This window comes from Anguilla anguilla, chromosome 11 (genome assembly GCF_013347855.1).
Source record: "Anguilla anguilla isolate fAngAng1 chromosome 11, fAngAng1.pri, whole genome shotgun sequence".
In the NCBI taxonomy this organism is placed as follows: domain Eukaryota; kingdom Metazoa; phylum Chordata; class Actinopteri; order Anguilliformes; family Anguillidae; genus Anguilla; species Anguilla anguilla.
Window position 1 is genome coordinate 11,277,032 of NC_049211.1, and position 26,396 is coordinate 11,303,427.

The 26,396-nt window shown below is 50.2% G+C and overlaps 1 protein-coding gene across 2 annotated transcripts in view; it reads right to left on the reverse strand.

The window, feature by feature from the left end:
- Positions 1–26,396, reverse strand: part of LOC118208330 (forkhead box protein J3-like) — a 116,193-nt gene that overhangs the window by 45,790 nt on the left and 44,007 nt on the right. For both annotated transcript variants that reach the window (XM_035382906.1, XM_035382907.1), the window contains one exon: positions 24,128–24,603. In XM_035382906.1, the coding sequence (XP_035238797.1) occupies positions 24,128–24,448 (321 nt within the window). In that variant the 5' untranslated portion in view covers positions 24,449–24,603. The remainder of the gene's footprint in view (positions 1–24,127; positions 24,604–26,396) is intronic.

A 26,396-nucleotide genomic window follows, 5' to 3' on the forward strand; every position in this document is an offset into this window, starting at 1 on the left:
CGCTCAGACGAACCCGTTCTCATCCTCTGACACAGCCGGGAATGAGCGGCGTCAGCCCCTTCCGCGCTGATGACAGACCCTTCCGCACTGATGACAGACCCTTCCGCGCTGATGACAGGCCCGTTTGCACTGGCAGTCACGCTGATGGAGGAGATGAGCGCAGGAGCCGCTATCACAGCTTTGACTGGGGAATGACTGTCAGATTCACAGCTATGTGTGCCATCATAATCGTACACACTGTGAGTGAGTGTGTGTGTGTGTGTGTGTGTGTGTCTGCGAGTGGGCAAGTGTGTGTGTCTGCGTGCGTGTGTGGGTGTGTGTGTGTCTGCGTGCGCAAAAAGCACAAGCACACCATTTCTAAGTCTGTATTCGCGCAAATATTTCAGTCTTGAGATTTGAGCATGGAATAATTTTCAAGCTACAAAACCACAAAAATATTAGTAATAAAACACATTATCGTATTGGCATTCTCCCCTTGGCTTAACTTCTTACAGTAATGTAACCACAGAATTCCATGGGAGCTGCATGTCGCCAAAAGTATATGGTCCCACATAGGCCTCCTCCAAAAGTCATTTTAAGCACACAGCAGCATATGGGCCACTTAGTACGGCGCAGTCCTGTACTAAATCATGCGCCGAATCGCTTTCACAGGAAGAGGAACAGAGAAATCCCCTACCAGGCCCGGGAGGGAAAGGGAAAACAGCTCCAACCATCGAGGGAAACCTCAACAACCTTCAAAAGCGCATTTCTCTCCCTTAATCAAAAAGGGATATTCTCTCCGGCTTTACTTGATGGAAATGCGATGAAGACATCAGGTAAATAAACGCACGCACAGTCGACTCTCGGACAGCTCAAAGGGCGGCCGAGACGTTTCTCGCTCTCTCTCGCTCGCGATTCCAGCGCTGAAGCGGGAGGAGCCCGTTTTCAGAAGCGAACAAACGCGCGGCGTTCACGCGCCCTTCAAACCCGCCCGCAGCCGACCCCCCGTCCCACACCCGGAACGCCAAACCGCCGCCGCCGGGGAACCAGCGCAGAACCGTCACCGGGGCGACGCGCAGAAGCGCTCAGAGAAAGGCCCGCCCCTCTCTCCCGTCCCGCCGTCTCTCCGTTCAGCAGTTATGAAAATGACTCAGGATTACTGGACGCAAATGCCAGCGGCCCACAGGACTGCGTAAAAGGCGATTTGATTACCGCGTGCAAAAGCGCTCCAATTCATTTCCCATATTTTCATCTTTAATAGCGGGTGGGAGGCTAGCCTCTATATCTCTCTCTCTTTCTCTCGCTCTCTCTCACACACACACACACACACACACATAGGCAAAAGCTGAAGCAGAGAAATAATCACATCACTCTAAATGCCAAACTGCGCCTCCACAGAGGAAAATTCCCCCAATTTAAAGGCCTGGTGTTTGAAGTTTATGACTGCTCTGTTAAGTTTAGAAGTGATGTATTATTTTTTTCTTTCTGCAAGGCGGGGCAGACTCTCTCCAGCGTGTGAACGCACACGGCTGTCTGCTTCATCTCTAACGAAGGCATTCACAAGCTCTCAGCTCCACATGATAAGACCCCATTTATCTGCATAAGCGCTTATAATTATCACGTAGCACACAGGATGAACTTAAACACCACTGACCAGCAGCAGCACATAGGAACTGGCTATATGTACATAACTTAAATACATACAGGTCTATGTTCAAAATGTATTTGATAGGTATGCGCAGCTGCACAGACTGCGTAACCAAACTGATATTTTATCAGTTCTTGTGACTGATGTTTTTACTTGAGCTCTTCTCGCGAAACCTGTTAAGATAGTCAAGACATTCCAGCGCGTGTGAAAACCTCGAATGGCATTCACGACGCTCGGATTTCCCTAAATAACAGATTGAGTGCGTCAAACTCCAGACCGTGACCACGGGCGTCTCAAAACGTGTCACTTCAGCCTGGCTTTCACTCCGTCTGCGCAGTCGAGCATCTGTACAACATTCTGCTAAAGTCAACGGATGAGATGGATAACTGGCAACTGCAGCACCCTTAACACCCACACACCTAACGCGCTTTCCTGTGCCTGTCACCGCACTGCCAGCACAGCCCCTTCCAGAGAACTGCCGAGCGCTCTTCCTTCGCTAGCAAACTATTTCTGCACCTACACCAGGTTTTTTTCACAACTTGCTTTCGGTGTAATTAATAAGCTACATGCACTGAAGCCGTTATTGCCTCGCACAAAGCACACGCTGTTGCACGTGCTGCGGGTTTCACTGCACGTTTTCTTACTGCATGCCGATTGCAGCGGTGGAGAAAGCTTCGCTGGGCTCGCCCGTCTGCTTTGTCTCTAATGAGAGGCCCGGGCCGGAGTCAAGCCCGCTCTACGCTGTCAGTTGGAAGAGGACCACTGTAGGCTTAGAGTAGGCGCTTCGGAGTGCTCACGCGTAACACACGACTCGGGATCTGACACATCTGACCAGTTCCCTCAATACTGCGGAGCCATAAAAACCCATTTAAACTTCTGATTAGCCTCATTTATCCCGGTTCACTTATGCAATGTAAATAGCAGGGTTGGCATATGATTAACAAGCTCGGCACTCTCAGGGCCACCATGTATCAAGTCCACAAAAGAGCAGGAAAGAGAACCTGTAATTTCCACCGAACACCTACGCAGTTACTCACTGCATTTTGCTGCCTTCATTTAAGAGGTTATAATAATGCAACAGGGCGAGCATTCTGACGGAGAAAAAAAAAGTTGCAGCAGAAAGTTATTTTTATCTCATTTTTCCAGGATATCTGCAACACCATCAAAGTCTTTCACGACTTTCTGGGTGATTGAAACAAAGCAATTACACTGGAGGTGTGGCTACAGAGACACACAAGGCCGTATTTTACAATGCTGTCCTTGAGAGTTCCCTAAACAAAGATAACAAGACAGAGTCAGGGGGAAAAGCTCCATTTACAGGTGATTAAGCCTAAATAATCTGCAGAAGCCGTGTTCATACGGTCACTGCTGCTCTGGAAGAAACATTCTCACCACTACCCTGACCCTTCGGGGAACCGTCGTCCTAAACCTCATGAGAACCGGACACGCGGATCCTCTTCCTGGACCCACACCGGAGTCAGAGCCAGCTGCTCATTAAAGCCAGCTGTACCAGGGAGAGAGCTGTAGAACAAGCATCTAACAGCATCACATCACATCACACCACACCACATCACATCACACCACACCACATCACACACCACATCACATCACACCACATCACACACCACATCACATCACATCACACCGCATCGCATCACACCACATCACATCACACCACATCACACACCACACCACATCACATCACACCACACCACATCACACACCACATCACATCACACCACATCACACACCACATCACATCACATCACACCACATCACACACCACATCACATCACACCACATCACACACCACATCACATCACATCACACCACACCACATCACATCACACACCACATCACATCACACCACACCGCATCGCATCACATCACACCACATCACACACCACATCACATCACACCACATCACACACCACATCACACCACACATCACACCACACCACATAACACCACATCACATCACACCACATCACACACCACAACACATCACATCACACATCACACCACATCACGCATCACATCACATCACACCACATCGCATCACATCACGCACCAAAACAGGATCTGTCCACCCTTAATGGAACCACTTCAAAAGAAATAAATAAAATCAGGCGATGGGATTTGAAGCCCTGTGATCATCACTAAAACGACATATTTCAAGTATAATTTCAACAAACGGCGAATAAATAGCTTGTGTTCAATATGCTGGCAGACAGAAGTTCAAATTAAAACCAGGGTTTATAATGAGGATGATTTCTTACTGTTAAGTAACTCCATTTCTCCAATCCCCCCCCCCCAAACAGCCATTTTAATCCTTCGCTGAAATCAAAAAGCTAGAAATTCAAATAAAAACTGTCACCATTTAATGTGGTGCTTCACAAAAAACTGAACAGGATGAGGCTCAATCAAGAGGTCACCGTCAAATTAAAAATTTCATTCCCTAAGTGCTCTTCTCTAGCACCACAAGAGGAGCCTTCACTACAACTTAACCAGCGAGGGACCAAAGCAGGAGGGGGGGTGGATGGGTGGGTTGGGGGGGGGGCGGGGGGAGCTATGACGGAACCCGAGAGAAATTTAATTAACCTTTTAGCTGCTTGGGAAAATGCAGAGAAATAATTATAGCGTCCCCCCTTAAAGTCAATTTCCTGTATTGCAGGAAGGACAGTAATTGGAGTGGTGAGAGGCGCACGGATTCCTGTAAGCAGGACACCGTGAAAACAGGCTTCCAGAGGACCGTAATTACACTCATCTTCTCTGATTGACAAATTTAATGGGTTCCTCTAACCTGCCCTCCAAAGTCATCCCGCCGATGTCAGAGTTCTGATGTCCACGTGAGCGCATTAGCATGCAAAGACCCGGCAGTACGGCGAGCGAGCGATACTTTAAAACAGGTCCTTCTGCTTTAGCGTGTAATTAAGGCTGATGAAATAAAAAGGTCGACCGGTCTGTGTTTGACAGTCCACACGCACGTGATTTATTACGCGCACCGGCGGCCGCGCTGGACTCCATCGCCAACCGACGAGCCTCAGGAGAAGACCACGGAAAGGGACGGATCTTCCACGAAACGTTCTTTTTGATATCGTCCTTAATTTAGACCGAGCTTATGGTGCGTCAGCCCTGTGCCAGAGGTAGGGACTCCCTGCCAAATCAAACTGGATTTTTTTTCCCCTATTCGCTTCCAAATCAATCCTTTGAGGTGAAATTCAAACTGGGACTGAAAACTATGAAGGTTATGAAAATGGCACTGCCATGGAACTACAGAAATGTCCAAATCCTAATTCCATTTCTGCTCAATTCTTCCCATGTCAGGCTTGATAACCACAGCTTCACAGAAACCCTCCGTATATTTGTAATGCATAAAAAGCTATGGAAGAACTGGAATATGGAGTCATAATATACCAAACATAATCAGCAGAAATAAAACAAAACATATCAAATTCCTGTGTATACTGTCAATGAGCTTCAGGTTAACACGTCCCTAACAAATCTTTACATTTCCTCACACCATCTGCTTACTGGCCTCTAAGTGTGTGACATTAACTGTATGCTCATTAACAAGGCAAATCTTAAAAACATATGAATATGCTTAATAAAGGCATATTAATGTTAGAAATATATAACTGTTCCTTACACATTTATCTTAAAACTTCTCAAAGCATAGTATCGTGGTAAAATCATGCAGTATGCTCTTTAAATGGAAAAATGTAATATTTCTATTTCAGCATTTTCACCCAGAAGAGACTTCATTAAATAAGGCTCAATTACAGTCAACACTATCTACAGCACCTGTAAACTGTGTTACATGCACACACACACACACTCCTCCCGCTCTGCAATACAACCTTTTACTCTGACAGGAATCCAGACGGATTCGCCTGAAAGAGGAACTTCCGAGGAGCTCAGCGATGCACCCCACGGGCCTGATCAAACCTGTGCTTCGGAGTCCCGTGGGATGGCCCATAATTAGTCACTGCGTTGCCTAGAGACAGAGGGATTCGGTTGGTGAGGCATCCCTCACAGCATCACGCAACGGTGACGGTTGATACACCATGAACGCACGGCGCCATCAATGCAACAGAGAGGAGACACAGTTCAGTACAGTACGCGTGGCTACCGTCACCTACTTACAACAGGCCACATTAGCTATGCATGGCCCAACAGCAACTCCAGGGACAAGGCCATCACCAACAACTGCCCGCTACAGGGCAAGTTAGGACAGTGATGATGTCACTTCCTGAGCGCTATTGACAACCATCTCCTCAAATCACCCAATCAGGAACAGCACACTTAACCTTGCAGAGAACACTGTCCACATTCAGCATCGCCTCGTTCAAAAGATTGCATCTCTCTCCTTTTCTCTCCGTTGGTTTTATTTACTTGTCACTTGAGGGCGGCTAACTTGAATGAGAAGAATCTAGCGGCATTTCGCATTTCAACATTGACCTTTTCCTCTTAGAATTTTTCCACAATGCTACTGCAATATTTACAGATTTGTCATTTGTGCTTCTTGTCAATAACCCAAACCCAGCTGGAACTGGGAGGGAGAGAGAGACTCAACACTGTCTCACCCTGCTCATAAAAACACAGACCAACACCACCACACACCCAGCACCTTAACGCTCTCTCACCCTGCTCTTAAAACACTGGCCTGCACCAGCACACACCCAGCACCTTAACACTCTCTCACCCTGCTCATAAAAACACTTACAAACACCAACACACACCCAGCACCTTAACACTCTCATACAGCTCTTAAAACACGGACCTGCACCAACACACAGCCAGCACCTCAACGCCCTCTCATTCAGGCTCCCTACACCCACACATGTTTAACAGTACCCAACAGTACTTAAAGAGCCAAGGACGCACACCTCACTGCGTCATTTCTCTGCACACGTGGGCTTAAAGGAGACACGGGAGGCACTTAAAGGGCAACTCTCCCACAGGCTCATTCAGGGACAAAAGATCAATGCATGTAATGATATTAATCATACTGCCATGTTAGCCCCGAACCAAACAGGGGCCAATTAATATATATTACCATTGATCACTCATAACAAGATTAAGAGGGCTTCATAGATGCAGTTTGTCAGTAATTTGAATGTTTTGATCTGCGTCGGGCCAAATGAATCAGAATCACAAGCAGGCAAATCCGGGAGCACAGATAAGACTCATCGCCTCCCCTCGACACCTCGCGCGGAGAGCATAGTGACCTCGCAGGGGCTCCAGAGGAGCCGGGCGCCGCCGACTCGGGCATCTCAGCGGAGAGCGAGACCGCCATGACGCACGGAGAGCGAGACCGCCATGACGCGCGGAGGCGGAGTCACAGAAACGAGCCGCACTGCGTTCGCGCAGGTTTCCATTCGTCCTGCTGGCCGATGAGTCCATATCAGCGACCACCGCCGTAAAGTTCGCCACAATGACAATCTTAAGTGTCATTTTCGGTGTGAGTGAGAGCCCCCGTTTTCCTCTCCCTAAATTAACATCGCACACTTTGTCAAATTCTACTACACGAATGGCCAATGACGTGCCAGGAATGAGCCTGCGCGACAGCAAGCACGCCTGTTGAGCCCATAATGAAATAATGAGCGAAGACAAAAGCTCAAGTGACCCCAAAGGAGAAGTAGCCGCCGTAATTGTGTAGCCTATATCTTAAATTTTGTGTGTATTTATTAAACATTTAACATTAAACATTTAACTTGTTAATACAATTCTTTGTAGCATTTATTTTCCTAGCATTTGGGATGTTCTGATAAGTACTTTTAATCATAAACCTCCATGAACTCTATGTTTCTGCAAGCTTAAGTCAGAAATGAATGTTTAAAAAGCATTATTTAATGTATGCTGGCTTTCATCATTACTGAAAGATATGTAAAAGTATATCATCATTGATTATTCATTTTTGGCCATATCGCCTAGCCCAATGTTGATCAGATTTTTATATTTAGTGAGTATAACAACCTCACATCCATCATTAGAAAACAGCAGCCACTATGAGCGGCAGCATTGGTTAAGCAGCAGGAAGGAACACACAGGACTAGTGGACCGAGCGGCCGTCCACAATGAGAGGAACTATGTTTGGAACGTGGCGACAACACCACAGAGGGCTCTGGCGATCTGACATGAACGCAGTGATTCATGCAGCCACCGCAGGGTTAAATGCAGGAAGCACATTTAGCCTCGCCTCCATGCAAACACCCGCGCGGCGCGGCGGGATGCTAATTCTGAGCTCAACACAAATACGCTGGTTAGCAGGGCTAACCACCAGACCACTTTATCCCACATTCTGAATAACAAGCTGAGCACAACACCTTGTTGTTGTTTCCTCTGTGACTGTTGCTCAACCATACGAGTTCAGGAAGCGAGAAATAGCTGCACGTGGAGAGCTGGCACCAGTAACACCACCTGAAAGGTGTTATTTAACCGACAAGCACACAGCAAAATTAATTGGTTATTCATTTTGGGCACCGTCACTTGAATCTTGGCCATGTCAGAATCATGTTCAGTTATAAACGATCGATCACACATGAGGACTATGTCTGATACATTGGCTCTGACACACAAAAAAAGATGCGAAGCGGATTCCCAAAACACCCTGTGGTTTCACGGCCCTGTGGCAGACAGACACGGAACGCCAGGGATGGAACAGAGGGGAATACGCGCCACCTTCAGGATGTCCCAGGGCTGCTGGTCAGAGAGGCCCGGAGCCCTGTGGAGCACAGTGTGTGGAGCCTGTGTGTGGAGTCTCTGTGTGGAGCCTGTGTGTGTGGAGCCGCTGCCTGCCCTCACTGACTAAACACACACACACCAACGGCAGCTATGGAGCGTTCATAATCCAGCAATTCAGCACTCCGTTTGTTTTTTTTTCTTCCCAACAAATGAGATAAAGAAGAAATTATTATATATATTTATATATGGGAGCATGGTTAGTCATCTGCCAGTGATGTGTGTCTGTGCACTGCCTGTGTTCTGTGTCTGTGTACTGCCTGTGTTCTGTGGCTGTGCACTGCCCGTGTTCTGTGGCTGTGCACTGCCTGTGTTCTGTGGCAGTGCTCTGCCTGTGATGTGTGTCTGTGCACTGCCTGTGTTCTGTGGCTGTGCACACAGTTAGAGGGGAGGGCTTCAGGGTCTGGCCCCAGGCCCTACATGAAGTTCACAAGGTTCACAAGATTCTTACTCTCAGCCCGGGATGAAACAAAAAGGCTTCCACGCTTATTGAAAAGAAACGGTTTCTTAGAAGAAGCAGAATCTCCGCAGTGATTAATACCATTCTGCAGGGCGGATTTCAAACAGCCCCCAAATTAACACTGGACTCCACATGAGACAAGCCAGCTCTGGAGGGCAACCAGACTTCTTCAATTATGGATATTATTAATTAAATCAAGCAAAGAACAACCGACATACAGAGGAAGACAAAAACTGGGGGAAGGGAGGCACTTGTTTACACAGTACAGTGCTCCATTTTACACAGAGAGGCAATGTCACTTCCCCGAGCACACTTCCACAGGGTGAAACCAGCTTTAGTAGCCTACATCTTTCTCTCCAGCACTCTTCCATTGGGTGAACACAGCTTTAGTAAGTTTTTCACCCCAGTACACTTCCATAGGGCAAAACCAGCTTTAGTATGTCTTTCTCCCCAGTACACTTCCATAGGGCAAAACCAGCTTTAGTATGTCTTTCTCACCAGTACACTTCCATAGGGCAAAACCAGCTTTAGTATGTCTTTCTCCCCAGTACACTTCCATAGGGCAAAACCAGCTTTAGTATGTCTTTCTCCCCAGTACACTTCCATAGGGCAAAACCAGCTTTAGTATGTCTTTCTCCCCAGTACACTTCCATAGGGCAAAACCAGCTTTAGTATGTCTTTCTCCCCAGTACACTTCCATAGGGCAAAACCAGCTTTAGTATGTCTTTCTCACCAGTACACTTCCATAGGGCAAAACCAGCTTTAGTACATCTTTCTCTCCAGCACTCTTCCATTGGGTGAAGACAGCTTTAGTGAGTTTTTCTCCCCAGTACACTTCCATAGGGCAAAACCAGCTTTAGTATGTCTTTCTCCCCAGTACACTTCCATAGTGTAAAACAGGCATCTGCCTCTCTGGCTCGTGTATACAGTGAGGGGGAGGGAGCTTTGCGGAGTGCAGTAATGAAGTCGTTGTGCATGTACCACGGAGCCTGCTGTTTCCACAAAGCTGAGCACAGGCGCGTAGAGGACCCTGCAGCAGCAGCGACAAACCCGCCGCCACCCCCCTCCCCCACCCCCCGCACCCCCATTCCCCGCTCCCTCCCAGCCCCCCCACCCCCCCCACCCCCCCCCACTCCCCCCCTCCCCCTCCCCCTCCACACAGGCAGATTTAATTGAGCCGATTCGGGGTTAAAGGCGGATTCCAAGGACCCAGGCGCTATTAATAGCAGCCAGAAATTCAGCGTCTCCCTGCGAATGCGATCGCCGCGGCAGGAATGAAGGGCTTTGCCTGAGCTTCCCCGTCAGTGAGGAGACCTGCTCTGTAGTTTAAGGGGTCTCCTCACTGACAGGCTGCAGTGTGGATGCTCAAACACCTGGAATAATGGGACTCATAACAAATTATGGACTCAGAAATGAATTACGTTTTAAGGAAAACTGAGTCGCTCTTTCTTTTTTCTCTTTTTTTCTTTGCTTTGCGTGCGCAGTGTAGCTGCCGTGCATTGGGGGGAGGGGGCATTTTCATATAAAACATAATTAACACATACAGCACACAGCGTGGATGTTTATATTTAGAACATGGCAATAGGAGTTCAGACAGCAAGCTGCAAAAATGAACTGGGCTTTTGTTTCCTTTGTTATTTATGCGCGCTTGCGTATAAAAATGTGCACAACTTTCTTAATTTAATGGGGGGAAAAAATCCTTAAGAGCTGCTCCGTCCCGTCTGTACCCAAACAAAAGGCAGTTGCTGGTATTGCACTTTTAAGCACCACGGAATTTCATAATTTCAAAAACCACAGCGAATGTTTCATCATTTGAAATGTTCGGTGCTTCTGCACTACTGTATGTCTAGACGCACTTATCAGTAGCAAACTAGCGAGCTGCTCCAGTGAGTGTGTCAAAAAAAACTGCTGTAATAAGAACATAAAAAGAGATTAAAACCAAACCAGTGCAAACGTCACAGGATGAACGGCAAAAGAAAGGACATTCACGTCCACCGCTGAGTCCATAACTGAGTCGTTGACTGGAGGTTAACAGGCAGTACAGTAAGAACCATCGGAGCAACGTGCTGACCAAAACGCATGAGAAATTAGCGTCCTTGAAACCTTCGTTCTTAAACGTCGATACAGACAGAACGCGGCAGAAGCAGCACGGATTCTCTTTGGTCTGCTGTGATGCGAATGCCATTTCCATCAAAGTGGCGCTACGCGAGGTCCAGCCCCCGCAGCTGAGAGGGGCTGAGGACGATGCGCGGGGCTATCTGAGGTGGTGACCTCGCTCCCCACGTACAGCGGGCGGCTGTGGGAAAGCTGCACGTCTTCCTCACCTCTCCTCACCTCCCCGTTATTTAACGCTCCCATGAACCTTAGCGGCAGCTGCCGGTGGCCTCGCGTTCAAGCGTTAAATGTGCAGAGCGATGTCCACATCCAGCTCGGTTTCGCTGTGTTCTTACCGTTCCACCTGCCGCCGTGCGTACTTACCATGCGTACCGATCGGCCAGCTGCACTGGTAAAAACGGAGGTTGTGATTGGCTATGCCTTTCCCTCTCAGACCGTACGGTTCCCCCGGGCGGTCCAGGGGAAGAGCTCGGGCAGGCAGAGAGCATGCTGGGCCCTGGAGACGCAGCTGTGGAGGCGGCGGTGCAGCCGCAGGCTGTGAGAGTCCAGCGGAGGCCAGAAGCACACGCGCGTTCAGAGGAGGGCGTTCCAAGGGCGCGAGGCTTTACCCGCCGGAGGAGTGTCCCGTGGGCGTGGCAGTCCAGACTCAAACCGGCCCGGGCGAGGAGAGCCGGGGACCCCATGATAGCATCAGGGAGCAGCCCACTGTCCCCCCCCCCCCCCCGCCACCCCATCCTGATTTACCCAGCACTGCGTCTGGGCATTAATGAGCAGCCCTGTATAAGCACCCCAGAGCCCAGCGGAGCGACTCGCATCTGCACCCCATCATCACACACTGCACATGCATCTCCTTATGAGGAGCCCAAGCCCCCCCCCCCCCCCCCCCCCCACAGCATGACACCCGAGTACTGCCCACCTCACAGGCCATCACAGTGCTTCAGCTACAAACTATTATTCACAACACGTTTCACAAAATGAAACAACCCAAAGCCCATGTTTCCCTAAATTAAAGTGTTCTGTCATGCTAGAAAATGATACATAAGGATGTAATGTAAATTGCATGAAATTATAGAAATAGTTTAATTTTATTAAAATAATTTTTTGCCGGCCATAAAAATTTAATACATCTCTAGAAGCAAAAGTATTTATCATTTGATTATTATTAGAGAAGCAAGAGCAGAAAATGGTTTCCATAACATTTATTTGCACACGTTCTATTGGCTGAAATAGGATCACATGGGCACATCCTCACATGTAAAAATATTGTTTTGTCTTCAAGTCCTGTTATTTGTTAAAACGTACAGACGCTGTCATTGGTTAAAAAGGGCGTAAAGACATGTCATTGGTTTAAGTAGATACTGACCAATGAGGAGCATGAATACTCGGGGGCCCGGAGCATTCCTGACGATGTAACTGGCTCATTAAAACTACTCCATTACTCCCAGTGGGAGACTCAGAGCCTGAGGACCAGTCGCTGGGTTCAGTGAGTAAACAAGCCTGTGAGTTCCCTCCAAGTCAGCAGCCGTACAGTCAAAGGACCACAGCAGGCTCCAGCAACCAGGCAGACAGCCGGAGCACAGCAGGCTCAGACTGAGAGCTCAGGGTGAGGACAGCACTGAGAATGCGTGCGGTCTCTCCGTGCAGTACTCTGTCACTGCCACCAGGGGCCCTGGAGCAGGGAGCTCCCCCCTCAGCAAACATGCAGCTGAATATTTTTATTCTAATAAGAAGAGCCCCACTGATTAAAACAAATTCACTTTAATGGTAATGGTGGCTGCCTCGTAAATTGAGAAATATTATTCGTGTTAATTCATAAACTCCTGCACCATTATAGGAGGGGAAACTGATCATCCTCAGAGGTTAATGGCTAAAAAGGGCAGCCATATTCATATTGCAACACTAATACAGTGTAAGTATGTATGTGTGTGTGTGTGTGTGTATTATGCACACACACGCACACACACACATACACACACACACATATATACAGGCAGTGTGTGAGTTCAGGAGGAAGTCCTCACTGGAGCTCACCTGGCTGGATGACTATTGATTCCTCCTGGCAGACGTCCTTTTCCCACGCTATCCAAATCACTCAAGCAATCTGGCTCATCTCTCTTTGTATTTCCCTCCACTGGCTATCGACAGCGGCCCACATCTACGGCAAATTTGGCACAGACTTCCCAAATCTCCCTTACACGTACAATACGTTTATTTTCCGTAGTAATCAGCCATTCTCATCTCTGACCTCCAATTGGTGGAATGAGCTGCCAATCACAGTCAGAGCAGCCCCTCACAACATTGCTGCTCAGTTCTGTAGACCCTGGGTTTTCACCGGGGGCGTGCTCTGGGTGCAGCTGAGCCCGGGGGGGGGGGGGGGTTCCTGGATCAGAAGAGGATGGAAACCCCCGCTGCAGACTGTGGGCGGGGCTAGCTTTCCTGAAACCGAGAATCAGCCCCGACACCGTACTCCTGATTCTGAAACACTGACACCGCACCCCTGAATCAGCTCAGCGGGTGACAGCGCGCCCCTGAATCAGCTCAGCTTCTGTGCTACAAGAAGTGCTACATATCATATTATAATAACGATAACGTGATTATGGATCATAACAGTTACTCATGGAAAACTGTGACGTGTTCTTTAACCCTGGACCCATGCAGCATAATGCACAAAGGACGCCGGACGCTATACGGATGCTAATTAACGGATGAACGAGGGAAGCAGCCCCATTGACGGTTACAGTCTGCGCTGCTCTGCGCAGTCGCAGGCTGTGCAGTCACACGCTCCCGTTCGAAACCAGTCCAACCTGGAGCTCCCAACCCCAAGAGCTGCCAACCGGGTCAGAGGCTAATGAGGCTACGAATGCAGGTTTCCCTCTGCTTTGTCTCTCCGATTTAAAAAAAGCCAATCAAGGGAACGCACGGGAAAGGGATCGGAAAGGGAGACGTGGAGGGCTTTGTCTCCAGGACGTGAGCAGCGTGTCTTTCGTCTGACTGTCCAGAAGGGGTCCCAGGCACGTTTAGGGGCGTGAACGCGCACCCCGCTTCTCTGGGACGGCCCGAAACGGATTTCTTCGCTGCGCTTCCCCTGCACGTTTGCTCTCACTTGGCTCGGCAAAGTCAGCGAGAAATTGCCAAGTGTACCATAATTGAGAACACATGGCGGAGCTTTTCCTGTACAATCCCCTGGTATAAAAAATTTTACAAAAAAAAGAAGGAATGCATCTCTCCATTTTTTTAAAAAGGAAAATGAATTATGGCTATTTCTACTTAATGTAACATCTAATAACTCTAATCTTATATCAAACCCGCTGCAGTAACAGAAGTAACTAAACCTCTGGCTTTTCTACGGTTTAAGGGTACAATCATTGTCAGGCATCAAAAAGGTCATGTTTTAAAACTGACATGCTTCATATTCACTTTTTCACTGAATTTCTTTGCTGTAATCAACCATGAGAGACATATTGACCCCACATTTGTAGGAATTTCAATACGTTATAAAATACAAGCACCATATTAAGTCTAAAGATGTTCACGAGGCGGGCATGAACCAATAAAAAAAAGAAAATAAATAAAAATGTATAACACAGTCCCTAATCGTCTATAATGTGACAACAACAATATGCGCTTGGGAGCATTTTTATTCTATTGTTTTGCTTGAAGACCTTATCCAGCAACATCCATCCGCAAAGAAAGAAGCTGTTAAATAAAAAATTACTGAAAAGCAGAAAGGTGAAGAGGATGTTTGAGGCCTGCTCATATCCCAGAGTCTTACAAGCACAGACCCCACTGCCCAAAAGCAGGAGGAAAACTTATCACTCACAAAACATGCATTTTGGACTTCATAACTGGGGAAAATGCAGCATGTTTGGCATGCATAACACCCCCAGAAGACCCGACACTAAGAGCCGGACCTCCTGCTGCACTGTATCCCCCTCACATCTGTCACCCCCTCACAGACAGACCCCTCCGGCGTCTCTCCTTCCATCGCGGGACGTGACTCAGCGTCCCGCTGAGCAAAGAGACGCCGCCGCGTCGCGCTAGCAAACGCTCTGTCTCTCCAAAAACAGCGGCGACAAAAAAGGCCACAGACGACAGGCCGCCGGAATGAATGGAAGAGAGGAGGAGGAGGGGGAGGAGGAGGAGGAGGAGGAGCAGGAGGAGGAGGAGGGGGAGGAGGAGGAGGAGGAGGAGGAGGAGGAGCAGGAGGAGCAGGAGCAGGAGCAGGAGGAGGAGGGGGAGGAGGAGGCCGGGACAGACCAGGCTCCTGGCTGACGACGAGCCCGGAAGCTCGGCAGGATCAAACCGGCTACGGCGTGAATCACCGCGGCAACATCCAGGCACTCAGCCCCCCAGAACCATCCAGCCACGTCTGCTGCATCTTCACTTAATAAGCAGCCACTGAGGGAAGCAGCCCTGCCCGTATCAAAGCCAGCCAGCCGCAGCCTCGCTTTCCATTAGCACTTAGCAATCAGCGGGCTACAGTGCGCGCGAAAACATGATCAAAAAGGTCTTCGTTTGCAATAGAGTCATTTTTTTTTTGCTTTTTGGAGTGTTGCTCAGACACGTGAAATGCTTCCTGCCACTATACGTCATGCGTCCAGAACTACTGAATTATTCAAAAGGCACTACGGTTAAAATCTAAACGTTAGTTTAACGGGAGAAAAATGTCACGGGCGCAGGAAGTACACGCGTGCCGGGGAGCCGAGCGCCTTACGGCAATTTCACGCTTTCGCATTTCAGCCCCGGCAACATGCACTTGGGGGGGGGGGGGGGGGGGGCAAATGCAGGATGCCTGAGAAAAATATGATCAACAGGGCTGTTCAGTGAACTTATTTACGAAAAACATAATCCATGTACTGAACTGCGCCTGGTGTCCGGGGCAATCTGGATATTTGAAAATGTGTGCGTGTGTGTGTGAGTGAGTGAGTGTGTGCACGTGTATTCTCTTATTTGATTGGAATTTGAGAAATGCATAAATGATCTCGGCTCCAACATCTGTATTTTTAGCATGCGATTAGCTGAACAAATGAACTAATCTGTAAAGATGAATCATACTCTTACATACGCCTTTTTTTTTACCATGCCTCTGAGTATAGGAAGCACTGCACTAACAGCAGGTCAAACCGCTCCAGTAATGACAGAAAAGATTAAAATACCACTGCTACCTGTTAGCGGGAGCAGCAGCAACAGGGCAGAGGCCACTCACACACTGAGGGCAGGGCCTCCAGGAGGTGTTCAGTTTGAGTCCTGAACAGCGCCAGGACATTGACACGCCACCGACCCTGTGTGAGACCAGACTGCATCCAGCCTCCACCTGGCGAATGCGGGGACATCTGAGCACGGCAGGGGCCGGACGAGCTCCCGCCTCCCGCACCGTCATGTGAGAGGCCCCGGAGCCAATCACGAGCAAGCTGGCCAGCGCATCACACCTGGGCACAGAGGCATTCCCACACACCCACCTGCTGCTCTCGTGATGTCACCGGTCCAGCAGGGAAGCAGGCGGGGAGCCCCTGAGCCTGCGCTGTACCAGGAGTCCAGCTCACAGTCCGCACAGTATCCACGGACAGACGCTCCGCCCCACAGTGCTGAACAGACGACGTTCCAATCCCAGGCAGCGCTGCTCACTTTGTGACGAAACGCTGGACAACTCTCAGGAATGGGCGTGGCCTAAACACGACAGGACACCGCGTCACAGATTTGTGTTTACGGCGTGACGGCGTCCGATTCGCCCAAGAAAGGACGCGACAGGGCACGTGCGGAACGTTCCGGATTGGCGTGTGCACGCCGGAGGCCGCGCTCGCGCCGCTAACGCTTAGAGGAACGGCGGCTCTCGAAGAGGAAGACGCGCTCGTGTCGCAACGAGGCACACCCCCCCCCCCACACCCCCACCATCCGGATATTTCAGCTGCTTTGATTAGAGCGCGTCTGCGAAGGGAGGTGTCAGGTGTCAGCGCACCTCTGTCCTCACGCGCCGTCTGTTTTCTTCCCACCTAAGAAATGAGCTTCTCTGCAGGGCCTTCTGCTGCGCAGTTCAAACTGCATCTGCAATCGCGCTGCATCTCTAATGACTCCTGATATGTAACAAGTAGACAAATATACGCTCGTTATCCTTACTGCACGGAGGATGCCACCCAGGGTTTCACTCAAATGGCCAAACGCAGGGCTGCTTGGCATTAGCATTCTGTACTGAGAAGGCAGGTGAGGTCTCAGGCTCAGGGCAGCCCACACAAACAGCCAGGTCACGCAGAGAATGAACACAGCACCCCCCCACCCCCACCCCACCCGGAGCCCACAGAAAAATAAATAACTAAGGCAACACTCAAGTCAATTCTGCAGAACGCAATTTTCTTTCTTTTTCTTCTCCTCCCCCCTGCTACACACAGGTGCAGAAACCACCGCAGAATGATGTCGAAAGTGCATGCAGGCGCCATGACAACGATCCTCCCAAGAGTTACATTCGAGAACAAACATTCAAAACATTTTCTCCCATCTCTCTGTCTCAATTCAATTCAAGTTGCTTTATTGGCATGGAGTACAAATGTAATTATTGCCAAAGCATACATAAAAATAATACGTAAGTAATATGTAATCTCTCTCTCTCCCTCTCTCCCTCTCTCCCTCTCTCCCTCTCTTTCTCCCTCCCTCTCCTCCCCCCCTCCCCAGCTGCAGCGGGCGTGTCTGCGCGTTCATTCTGCGCTGAGGCGCGGGGGTCACGCTGCACTTTTGGCAGAGGCGTTTTTGAGGGGGCGTCCGTCGGCAGCGGGCACCCCGCGGTACGGGCGGACGCCAACGCCGCGCCGCTGCAGAGGGGCGTCCCGGGCGGAGGGGGTTTCCGAGAGGCAGTCCTCCTGGTTCGGAGTCAGACTCGCTGACAGCCTGCCAGCCCGCAGAGCTGGGCCTCACACACTGACCCAGAGCCAGGAGTCCCGACAGCACTAAACGCCTCTCCACCAACGGCCGCACATGACAGCCGATATTTGGATTTTCTAACCTGGAAAAGCCTCGCTTTTTTTTTCGGGCTAGCGTGTGTGGGAGAGAGCCGGTGACTCAGAGGGGGCCGGCAGGAGGGTCCGCCCCCCCCCCTTCACGACCTTCACTCGGGAGGCAGAGCTGCCAATCAGCGCAGGGGGGGGATTAAAGGGTCCGAGTCCGGGACACACGGTCCTGAGGATTCCCGCCCAAACCATTCCCCCTTCCCCGAGAAACACAACAACGGGGTAAAATTGTAGTTTTCATTAGCCTGCACAAGTGCTGCTATCTCACAAATTAAATACGCAGTATTATTTTCGTTTAAAAAAACCTGAGACTGTTGCTCGACGTGCCTGTCATGACCCAGGCCACGTCCGAGAAGGCAGAAAGAGCATTTTTTTGTCTACTGACAATTCGACACAAAGATGAGAAGTGGCCTGAGAGCAGAGTCGATCGATGCACTCTGCTTCTCGAAAGTGCACTTCCAAAGGAAAAAAACTCACGCGAGTCGTTATAGGCCCATGCCTGCTTTGTTTTATTTGGCCTACGGGCCAGCGTCTATTTGGTTTTAATTACGGAGAAAGCAGTTTTATTTATGACTGGCCATTGTCCGTTTTATTTACAATAGGCTACAGTTTTTGTGGTTATTACAGGCCATTTTGTTAGATGTTTTCTTCTCCACAGGCCTCTCAAATGCTTTATAGGCCACAGCCTAATTATTTAGTCATAATGCGAGAGCACACAGGCCTTATGAGGCCGAGTGCGATCTGCGAGGCAAACACCATCAATAACATATTGTTCTGTTGAAACCGCTGCATTGTCTGAAGCCTAGCACCTGACTGTACTGCTGAAAAAATTAAAAAAAACGAAACGTTCTGTGATGTGAACAAAGTGATCGCTGATAAATAAAACTGCACGGCTTAGCCTCACACCATCGAGGGACTCGGACCGCTAACTGAACATGGCTTCCATCTTGGATTATTATATAGACCAGGATAACGTCAGATTACTTGGATTAGGCTAACAAATTTAGTTTGTTTATACAATGAGGAACTGTTAAAACTCAATTCCACAAGGCTGTTCTTGCAGCAGACAGTTCACAATCTCTAGCAAAGATCGAGCTGCATCCAAAGTTCATATTATGTGCATTCTAAAATTGACCAATAACATAAACAGCGTTCCTTCAATAATGACACCAAATACACTAAAGTGGCCAGGTTAGGAACCGAAAGGTTTATGCATTTTTTAAAAATGTGTTTTATTTAGTCCTGCTTATAGAAATATGACCAATGTGTTTTACTGATTTCATTTTTGGGACAAATATTAATCCCGAGTGAAGGTAGTGTGTGTGTGAGTTTTTGTGTGTGTGTGAGTGTGTGCGTGTGTGTATGCGTGTGTGTGTGAACGTGTGAGTGCGTGTGTGTGTGTGTGTGTGTGTGTGCACGTGTGAGTGGGTGTGTGTGTGTGTGTGTGTGTGTGTGTGTGTGTGTGTGTGTGTGCACGTGTGTGTGTGTGTGAGTGTGTGTGTGTGCACGTGTGTGTGTGTGTGTGTGTGTGCGTGTGTGTGGACAGCGGGGGCTAACCACAGTGTGCCACCCCAGCTCTCCCTGTGTGTTACTAAGCAGCTCTCAGTGAAGCCGCTGCACTGCTCAGCCTGGAGGAGCTCTTCTGGAGTCAGACCTGTCAGAGCGGCAGAGCTCTCACGCGTTCACTGAAATCAGCGAGAGGCGAGCGGAGCGCCTCGCAGCGCCGCTGAGGCGTGAAGCGCCGTGCACCTCAGTGAACCTGGGAAGAGCCGGCGCAGTGAGAAATACACACATCAAACAGCTCTCCCTGGTGTGAACGCCCCCCCCCCCCCCCCCCCCGCGCTCATTAGCATTTAAATGACGATGTCATATTCCCAGGCTGGGAAATGCTGCGAGACAGGTATCCCCGAGGGGACCTTTACCCATAACCCACCGGGCCCTCGCAACCAACGCCGCCGTCGCTTTCGCGGCGGGCCTGCGAGGGCGGCTCCCCCGGCTGCCGGCGGGGCGCGAACGCGGGGGTCACACAGTCACACGGTCACGTGACCCGTTTCACAGACGGCGGGCGCACACCCTCCCTGGCGGCGGCCCGAGTGGACGCGACGGCCTAATCGCACAGACCCGATTCTGCGCGCACGCAGGCGTCTCCTCGCATGCCCGTTCGCCATGTCCGCCATTAGCGCTTCCCGACCGTGATGCATTCTCTTCTTTCCTCCCTTTATTATGGGCAGGCCCCGGCCGCTCACGCGCGTGCATATTTAGGAGGCGTCTGGCTGGCGGAGCCCCCGCTCAGACGCTTTTAAAGGAGCGGCGCTGGCTCGGCCCGGTTTCCCCTCTCCCGTCACGGAGCGCATTATCATACAGAGCAGACGGGCGCGTGCGCTGGGTCGCAAATTCCTGCCTCCGCAGCCCTGCTCTGGCTGCACAGCGAGGGGAGGGGCTCGCAATAGGCACACCCCCCACACCACCACCACCCCTCAACCCCTCCTCCTTCTGACCTCACACCGCACTACACTCTCATCTGATTCCACCCCTCCACCTGTATAAAAAAACAAACCAATAATAATACCCCCTCCCTGCCCACGCCCCCCCCCCCCAAAGATCCAGACAGCGATGCAGAACGCCGTCGCCTGCCCCACAGCTGATAGCAGTCACAGCCGGAGTAATTAATAAGCGCATGCTTCCTTTGATGCAGAACACCTTTGGGGGAAATTCTGCCGCAAAATCCCAGTTCTGGGGCAGGTAGGCTACATCCGTGATTAAATGCTAACAATTAAATATTAACCCTTCCTGCTCGATAACGCCAAAGTCCCAGTGCAGTGCATTTCGCCCCAACCCACCAAATACTGCCTGAATAAGCGTGTAATTTTCCACACCCCTGTTCCCTTCGTTTGAGGCCATTAATATCAGCCGCCTGGACGGGGTACACTGGGCCTCTGGATCAAGCTGGCATAAGTGTATTCGGGTTAGAGGTGGCATTTACATCCCCGATATGATTTTTTCCCACTCTGATTCAATGAACCTCAAGCTATTCATTTTTCGTGTATATTTATCAATGCGGGAATCCGACAGCAATTCAAGGGCACAGGAACAAAACAAAAATAAATGCTAGATCTTTATCCTCCGTTTTTTCAGAAAAGTATGCGAGACTCTGGAAAGTTAGACGGCAGCGCTGTTCTTAAAGGCTATCAGTTCCGCGTCACGCCAGGCGCAAGCCACTGAACAAACTGCGAAGCTTCGTACGCTTCCGAGAGGCCACTCCCAGGGGATACGGGAGCAATCTTCACCACAACATCATTTGTTACGCTGTTACCGTTATGCACAATAGCGCGTCAAGGGGCATCAGTAAAACCCACTGAAAAACACATTGTGCTTTACACAAAACGCAAAAATGCCATTTTCAACAAACTGCTGAACAGCAGCTAAAGTTGCCCACGACAGAATCAAAGTGGGTAGCGAGGCGCGTGCCTCTTAAGAAACGAGGGACCGGGTCACATTCAAATTCTGCTGAGTGACAAGGAAAGACAGGAAAAGTAGATTGTGATCATGACCTGGATGGATGCAACCAGATCCTCAAGACACTCGGCTCCACGCTCTTAACGCTGAAAGTTCTTGTCTCCTCATAATCAAAGCAGTGATACTCCAATTTGATGCAACTTATGAATATTAATGAAGGGACATTCCCAAGGACGACACTGTGGCAACGGTTGTTCTGTCCTTGAGCACGCCTTCTCATGAATATTCATAAACGGTCATAAAGCACCGGAAACCCATTATCAGCCAGAACCTTCTTAAGATAGCAAGCATAAGGAACAAAGGGAATATAGGGGCTGACTGCCTTGTGTATAGAATTGACAGTAAAATGTACTGTATTTACCAAGATGTGAAACAACTGCAATTTCCAACAGAGATTGGAACTTGAATTTGAATTTTCCATTCGAAACAGAAGAATTTTAGAATTCTGAAGATGTATTTCAATATGTACCTGTACAGAGGAGAAGCACTTTAACCACTTATTTTCACAAGGAACTTGATTCATCCCGCGATTAATCTCTATAAATGGGATATTTCTCCCTTTATGCCTGGTGGTGATGGCAAATATTTAAAGTATGCACATAGCATGCAGCACAAAAGGTCTACTCCAGCCGAGACAGGAAGGAAAAGGATGTCTGACAATTCCTAAGAAACGAGCTTGAACGATTCGGGTTAGCCACACAGCGCACTCTATGAATATAAAATGCAGGAATCAATTAGGTGTGTCAAAGAAACAAACAAGGCAGTCTGAGAATAAGCAGGCTTATATTGCACACCTTTATTTAAGCTGCTGGCATGCAATTTAGCTCAGGAACTGTGTCTGAAGGATTAGAGACGGGATGAAAAAATGTGTTTTAAAAAGGGGGGGGTGGGGGTGGGAGGGTGTCGTGGAACTCGAGCAGCTTAATTAGCCAACAGAAGGCTGACTGAACTGGGAGGGTGACAATGCTATACGTCCGGGCTCCATATGGTCTCCTCCGATGCCAGTTTCGCAAAGCGTCGTTTTAAAAAGGCGGATCTGACTTCTGCAGAAGCAGCAGCCGTCTTTCAGAAGCCCAAAGGCTGTAAATGCCTTTGATTCAAAGGCGGGCGGCCTCTCCTCGCTCCCGCGCTGAAGGCTCTCCTCTTCCCTCTGTGTGCGCGTTGGAGACAGCCCGTCAGCCTCAAACGCGGCTCGCCCCGGCCCCCTCGCACGCCTTCAATGAGACGCGCCCGTCCCGTCCCGTCCCGTCCCGTCCCGTCAGGCTGAGAGCCTCCGCAGCCAGCCATGTCAGCTGACTGGAACGCTCCTCCTGATATCAATTTCTACAGGCGCTGTGCACGGCGACAATCAGCGTGGCTGCGGCTCTTTGTGTTCCGCGACTATCTCCACGCGACGGCTTGGCAGCGGCGGTCGACTGGATCGAGTTAAGACCGAGTTAAGGGCTCTTAAGTCTATAAGTGTGCATGCAGACAGGCTTTAAGTGTGCATATCGGCAGGGTTTAAGTGGGCATTCCGACAGGCTTTAAGTGTGCATGTCTGCAGGGTTTAAGTGTGCATGCCGGCAGGCTTTAAGTGTGCATGTCTGCAGGGTTTAAGTGTGCATGCCGGCAGGCTTTAAGTGTGCTTGTCTGCAGGCTGTAAGTGTGCATGTCTGCAGGCTTTAAGTGTGCATGTCAGCTTTAAGTGTGCATGCTGGCAGGCTTTAAGTGTGCATGCAGACAGGCTTTAAGTGTGCATGTCTGCAGGCTTTAAGTGTGCATGTCGGCTTTAAGTGTGCATGCAGACAGGCTTTAAGTGTGCATGTCTGCAGGCTTTAAGTGTGCATGTCTGCAGGCTTTAAGTGTGCATGTCTGCAGGCTTTAAGTGTGCATGTCGGGAGGGTTTAAGTGTGCATGCTGGCAGGCCCACATGGCCATGATGCATCTCTGCCCTACTCATCCATCCTATTCATCCATCCATCCATCCATCCATCCATTCATTCAATAACCTCTGTCTTTTCATGCAAGTTGATGCAAAACCACAGAGCACTATAAAACAGGCCCTCACACAAATCCTGATTAAATCTCTGTTATTCAGAATAAACGAATCCTGCTCTGCATCGCATTCAGAGCAAGGTCAACACAACAGCTTGCAACAGCTGCACAAAGCAAAAGCGAATCCCTGCGAGCTAAAAAGTATGGCCAAAAGTGTTCTCCCCACCTTCACCTGCAAAACCTCCGACTTCTACCCACCCTGGATTTCACAGAACCCAGCAAAAGAACCCAGCAAAAGAGTTCTCTTGCCGGGCTTTCACAGAACCCAGCGGACGTTCTACCTCCGGCTTTCACAGAACCTAGCAGAAGTTCTACCTCTGACCTTCACAGAAGCCAGTGGTAGTTCCACCTCCAGCTTGCGACAGAACCCGGCGGACGTTCTACCTCCGACATTCACAGAACCCAGCGGACGTTCTACCTCCGACATTCACAGAACCCAGCGGACGTTCTACCTCTGACATTCACAGAACCCAGCGGACGTTCTACCTCTGACATTCACAGAACCCAGTGGACGTTCTACCTCCGACATTCACAGAACCCAGCGGACGTTCTACCTCTGACATTCACAGAACCCAGCGGACGTTCTACCTCCGACATTCACAGAACCCAGTGGAAGTTCTCCCTCTGGCTGCTTACCTTCCAGCCGCTGCCCGCCTCCCTGTAGTAGGGGAAGTTGTCGCAGATCCACTGGTAGATCTCGCTCAGGGTCATCTTCTTCTTCGGGGAGCTGTTGATGGCGAAGGTGATGAGGCTGGCGTAGCTGTAGGGCGGCTTGCCGTCCTTGTGCTGCTGCACCTCCTCCTGGTCCAGCGTGGTGTTGGGGTCCAGCAGGGCGCCCTTCTTGGCCACGCCCGGCCCGTGGGCGTTCTGGGCGTCGGCCTTCTGGATGGCCGCCCGCATGGTGAGCTGCGGCAGCCAATCCATGGACGTCAAACTGCTCTCCAGCTCTGACGTCATGCCTGCCCGCGAGGATGGGGGGGGGCGGGGGGCGGGACCGGGATCGGTGCGCTACGGGCAGGGGGGAGGGGAGGGGGGGGCCAGGTGAGAGAGGGCAAGAGCACAACCTCCCTCAGCTCACGGCTCTTGTGCTGCGCGGTGAGTCCGACTGCAGTCTGGAGATGGAGGGAGGGAGGGAGGGAGGGAGAGGGAGAGAGAGAGAGGGGGAGAGGGAGAGTGCAAGTTACCCAAAGGAAAAGGCTTTCAGTCAACACTGATAGAAAAGTTAATCAGAAACAGTAGGAGATTCTGTTTATCATAGATTACTTTTGCCCAGAGACAGTTGGCAGTTTGGGGGGGGGGGGTGTCCTTTCATGGGCCTATGTGGTTTTTTCCACAGCATTTTAATGAATTCTTCCCTGGATGTCTTCTTACAGTCTCACATTTCTGTTTTTTCAGACATCTCAGAAGGACTCTTAACTTCCTTTTCATCAGCTTAGACTCTGCCGCAAAGGTCGCCGCCTCACAGACAGTAGCCCTGAGCCAGTGGAGAACGGCAGAACTGTCTGCAAACGCACCACGCTCCTTAAGTACAACGTGTGAAGAAAGCCCTCCTCTTCACAGAGGCCCAGGCATCACTGGTACTTAAAGGCTTCTGAGAGAAAACTGTGCCTAGCACCGAGCTGCGCTCCACCGCTCTCCTCCAGCGAGCCTCGGTCAGACGCACGGGGCGTCTCCAGCTAGCGCGAGGCCGCGCTCATACGATACGCACGGCGCGTGGTTTCTGCTCAGGAAGCACGCGGGCTCGACGGACGGAACTGAAAACAACCGACAGAGATATTCCCCCCCCCCCCTACCAGCACCTCCCACCTCCCCTCCTGCCGCCTCCTTCTGGGTGCCAGAGCTGTCAACTCCCCCGCCCCCGCCACGCTCGGTCCAGCTCAGTCATAACTGCAACTCGATCTGCAGCGTGAGTAAATGTTGGGGAATTGTTTTCACAAGTGTCTGCCAAATGGGGTAGTGTGTGTGTGTGTGTGTGTGTGTGTATTTGTGTGTGTGTGAGTGAGTGTGTGGGGGGGGCGCGGGGGCGTGAGCAGCCAAAGCGGAATTCCAGCTCTAAAGAACTGGCATCTCCTCGGCCGTCTGCCGTCCAGCTTTTGGGGCTGCGTGCGGTCGCCCCTCACCCCCTCAGAGAGAGAGAGAGAGAGAGAGAGAGAGAGAGAGAGAGAGAGGGGCTGGGCTGGCCTCCCCCCCCCCGCGCTGCTGCTATTTTAAGAGCGAAGGAGAGGCCGGAGTCACAGACGCACAGATGGCTGCGAGCGGAACACACCTACACTGCCACTCAGGCGCTAGTTCACCTGCGGAGAGGCCAGGGAGGGGGAGGGGGAGGGGGAGGGGGTGCTGGAGTGGAAAAAAAAGGTGTCAAATCTTCCCTGCATCGCACCCCCCCCCCTCCTCAGCCACCTGTAATGGAATGCCACTCAGAGACCGTGTTCATTGATTGCAGCAGCATCCTTAATTAAAATCCCTTAGCGCCGCTTATCCTGGGGGTGTAGATTTCGGCCAGCCTGCGGAGGGAGATAAAGGAGGCGCACGGAGCTCTCCTCGGTCACCTTGCCTGAGTCTCCACTTACTGCATCTTCTTAAAAAAATGGCTATTATTAGTTCTCCGCCACCCCCACACGTCAGGGGTCAACTTTATTACAATTGTGCTTTTCTACCTTGGGTATGTGCCCACTCAAGATCCAACTGCCCACCCACCCTTCACAAACACAAGAAAAGCCCATCTGTCAATCACCCACTGACACGCTAACCTACTCCTTCACAGTGAGAAAGAAATTTTTTTTAATGTATTTCATAAAATAGAAAAATGCAATTACTAACATCTGCTTTGTAACACATTTGAAAATGTGTCAAAAATATCTTTACTTCAATTACTTTCCTTCATAACACTGAAGAGGATTTGGCA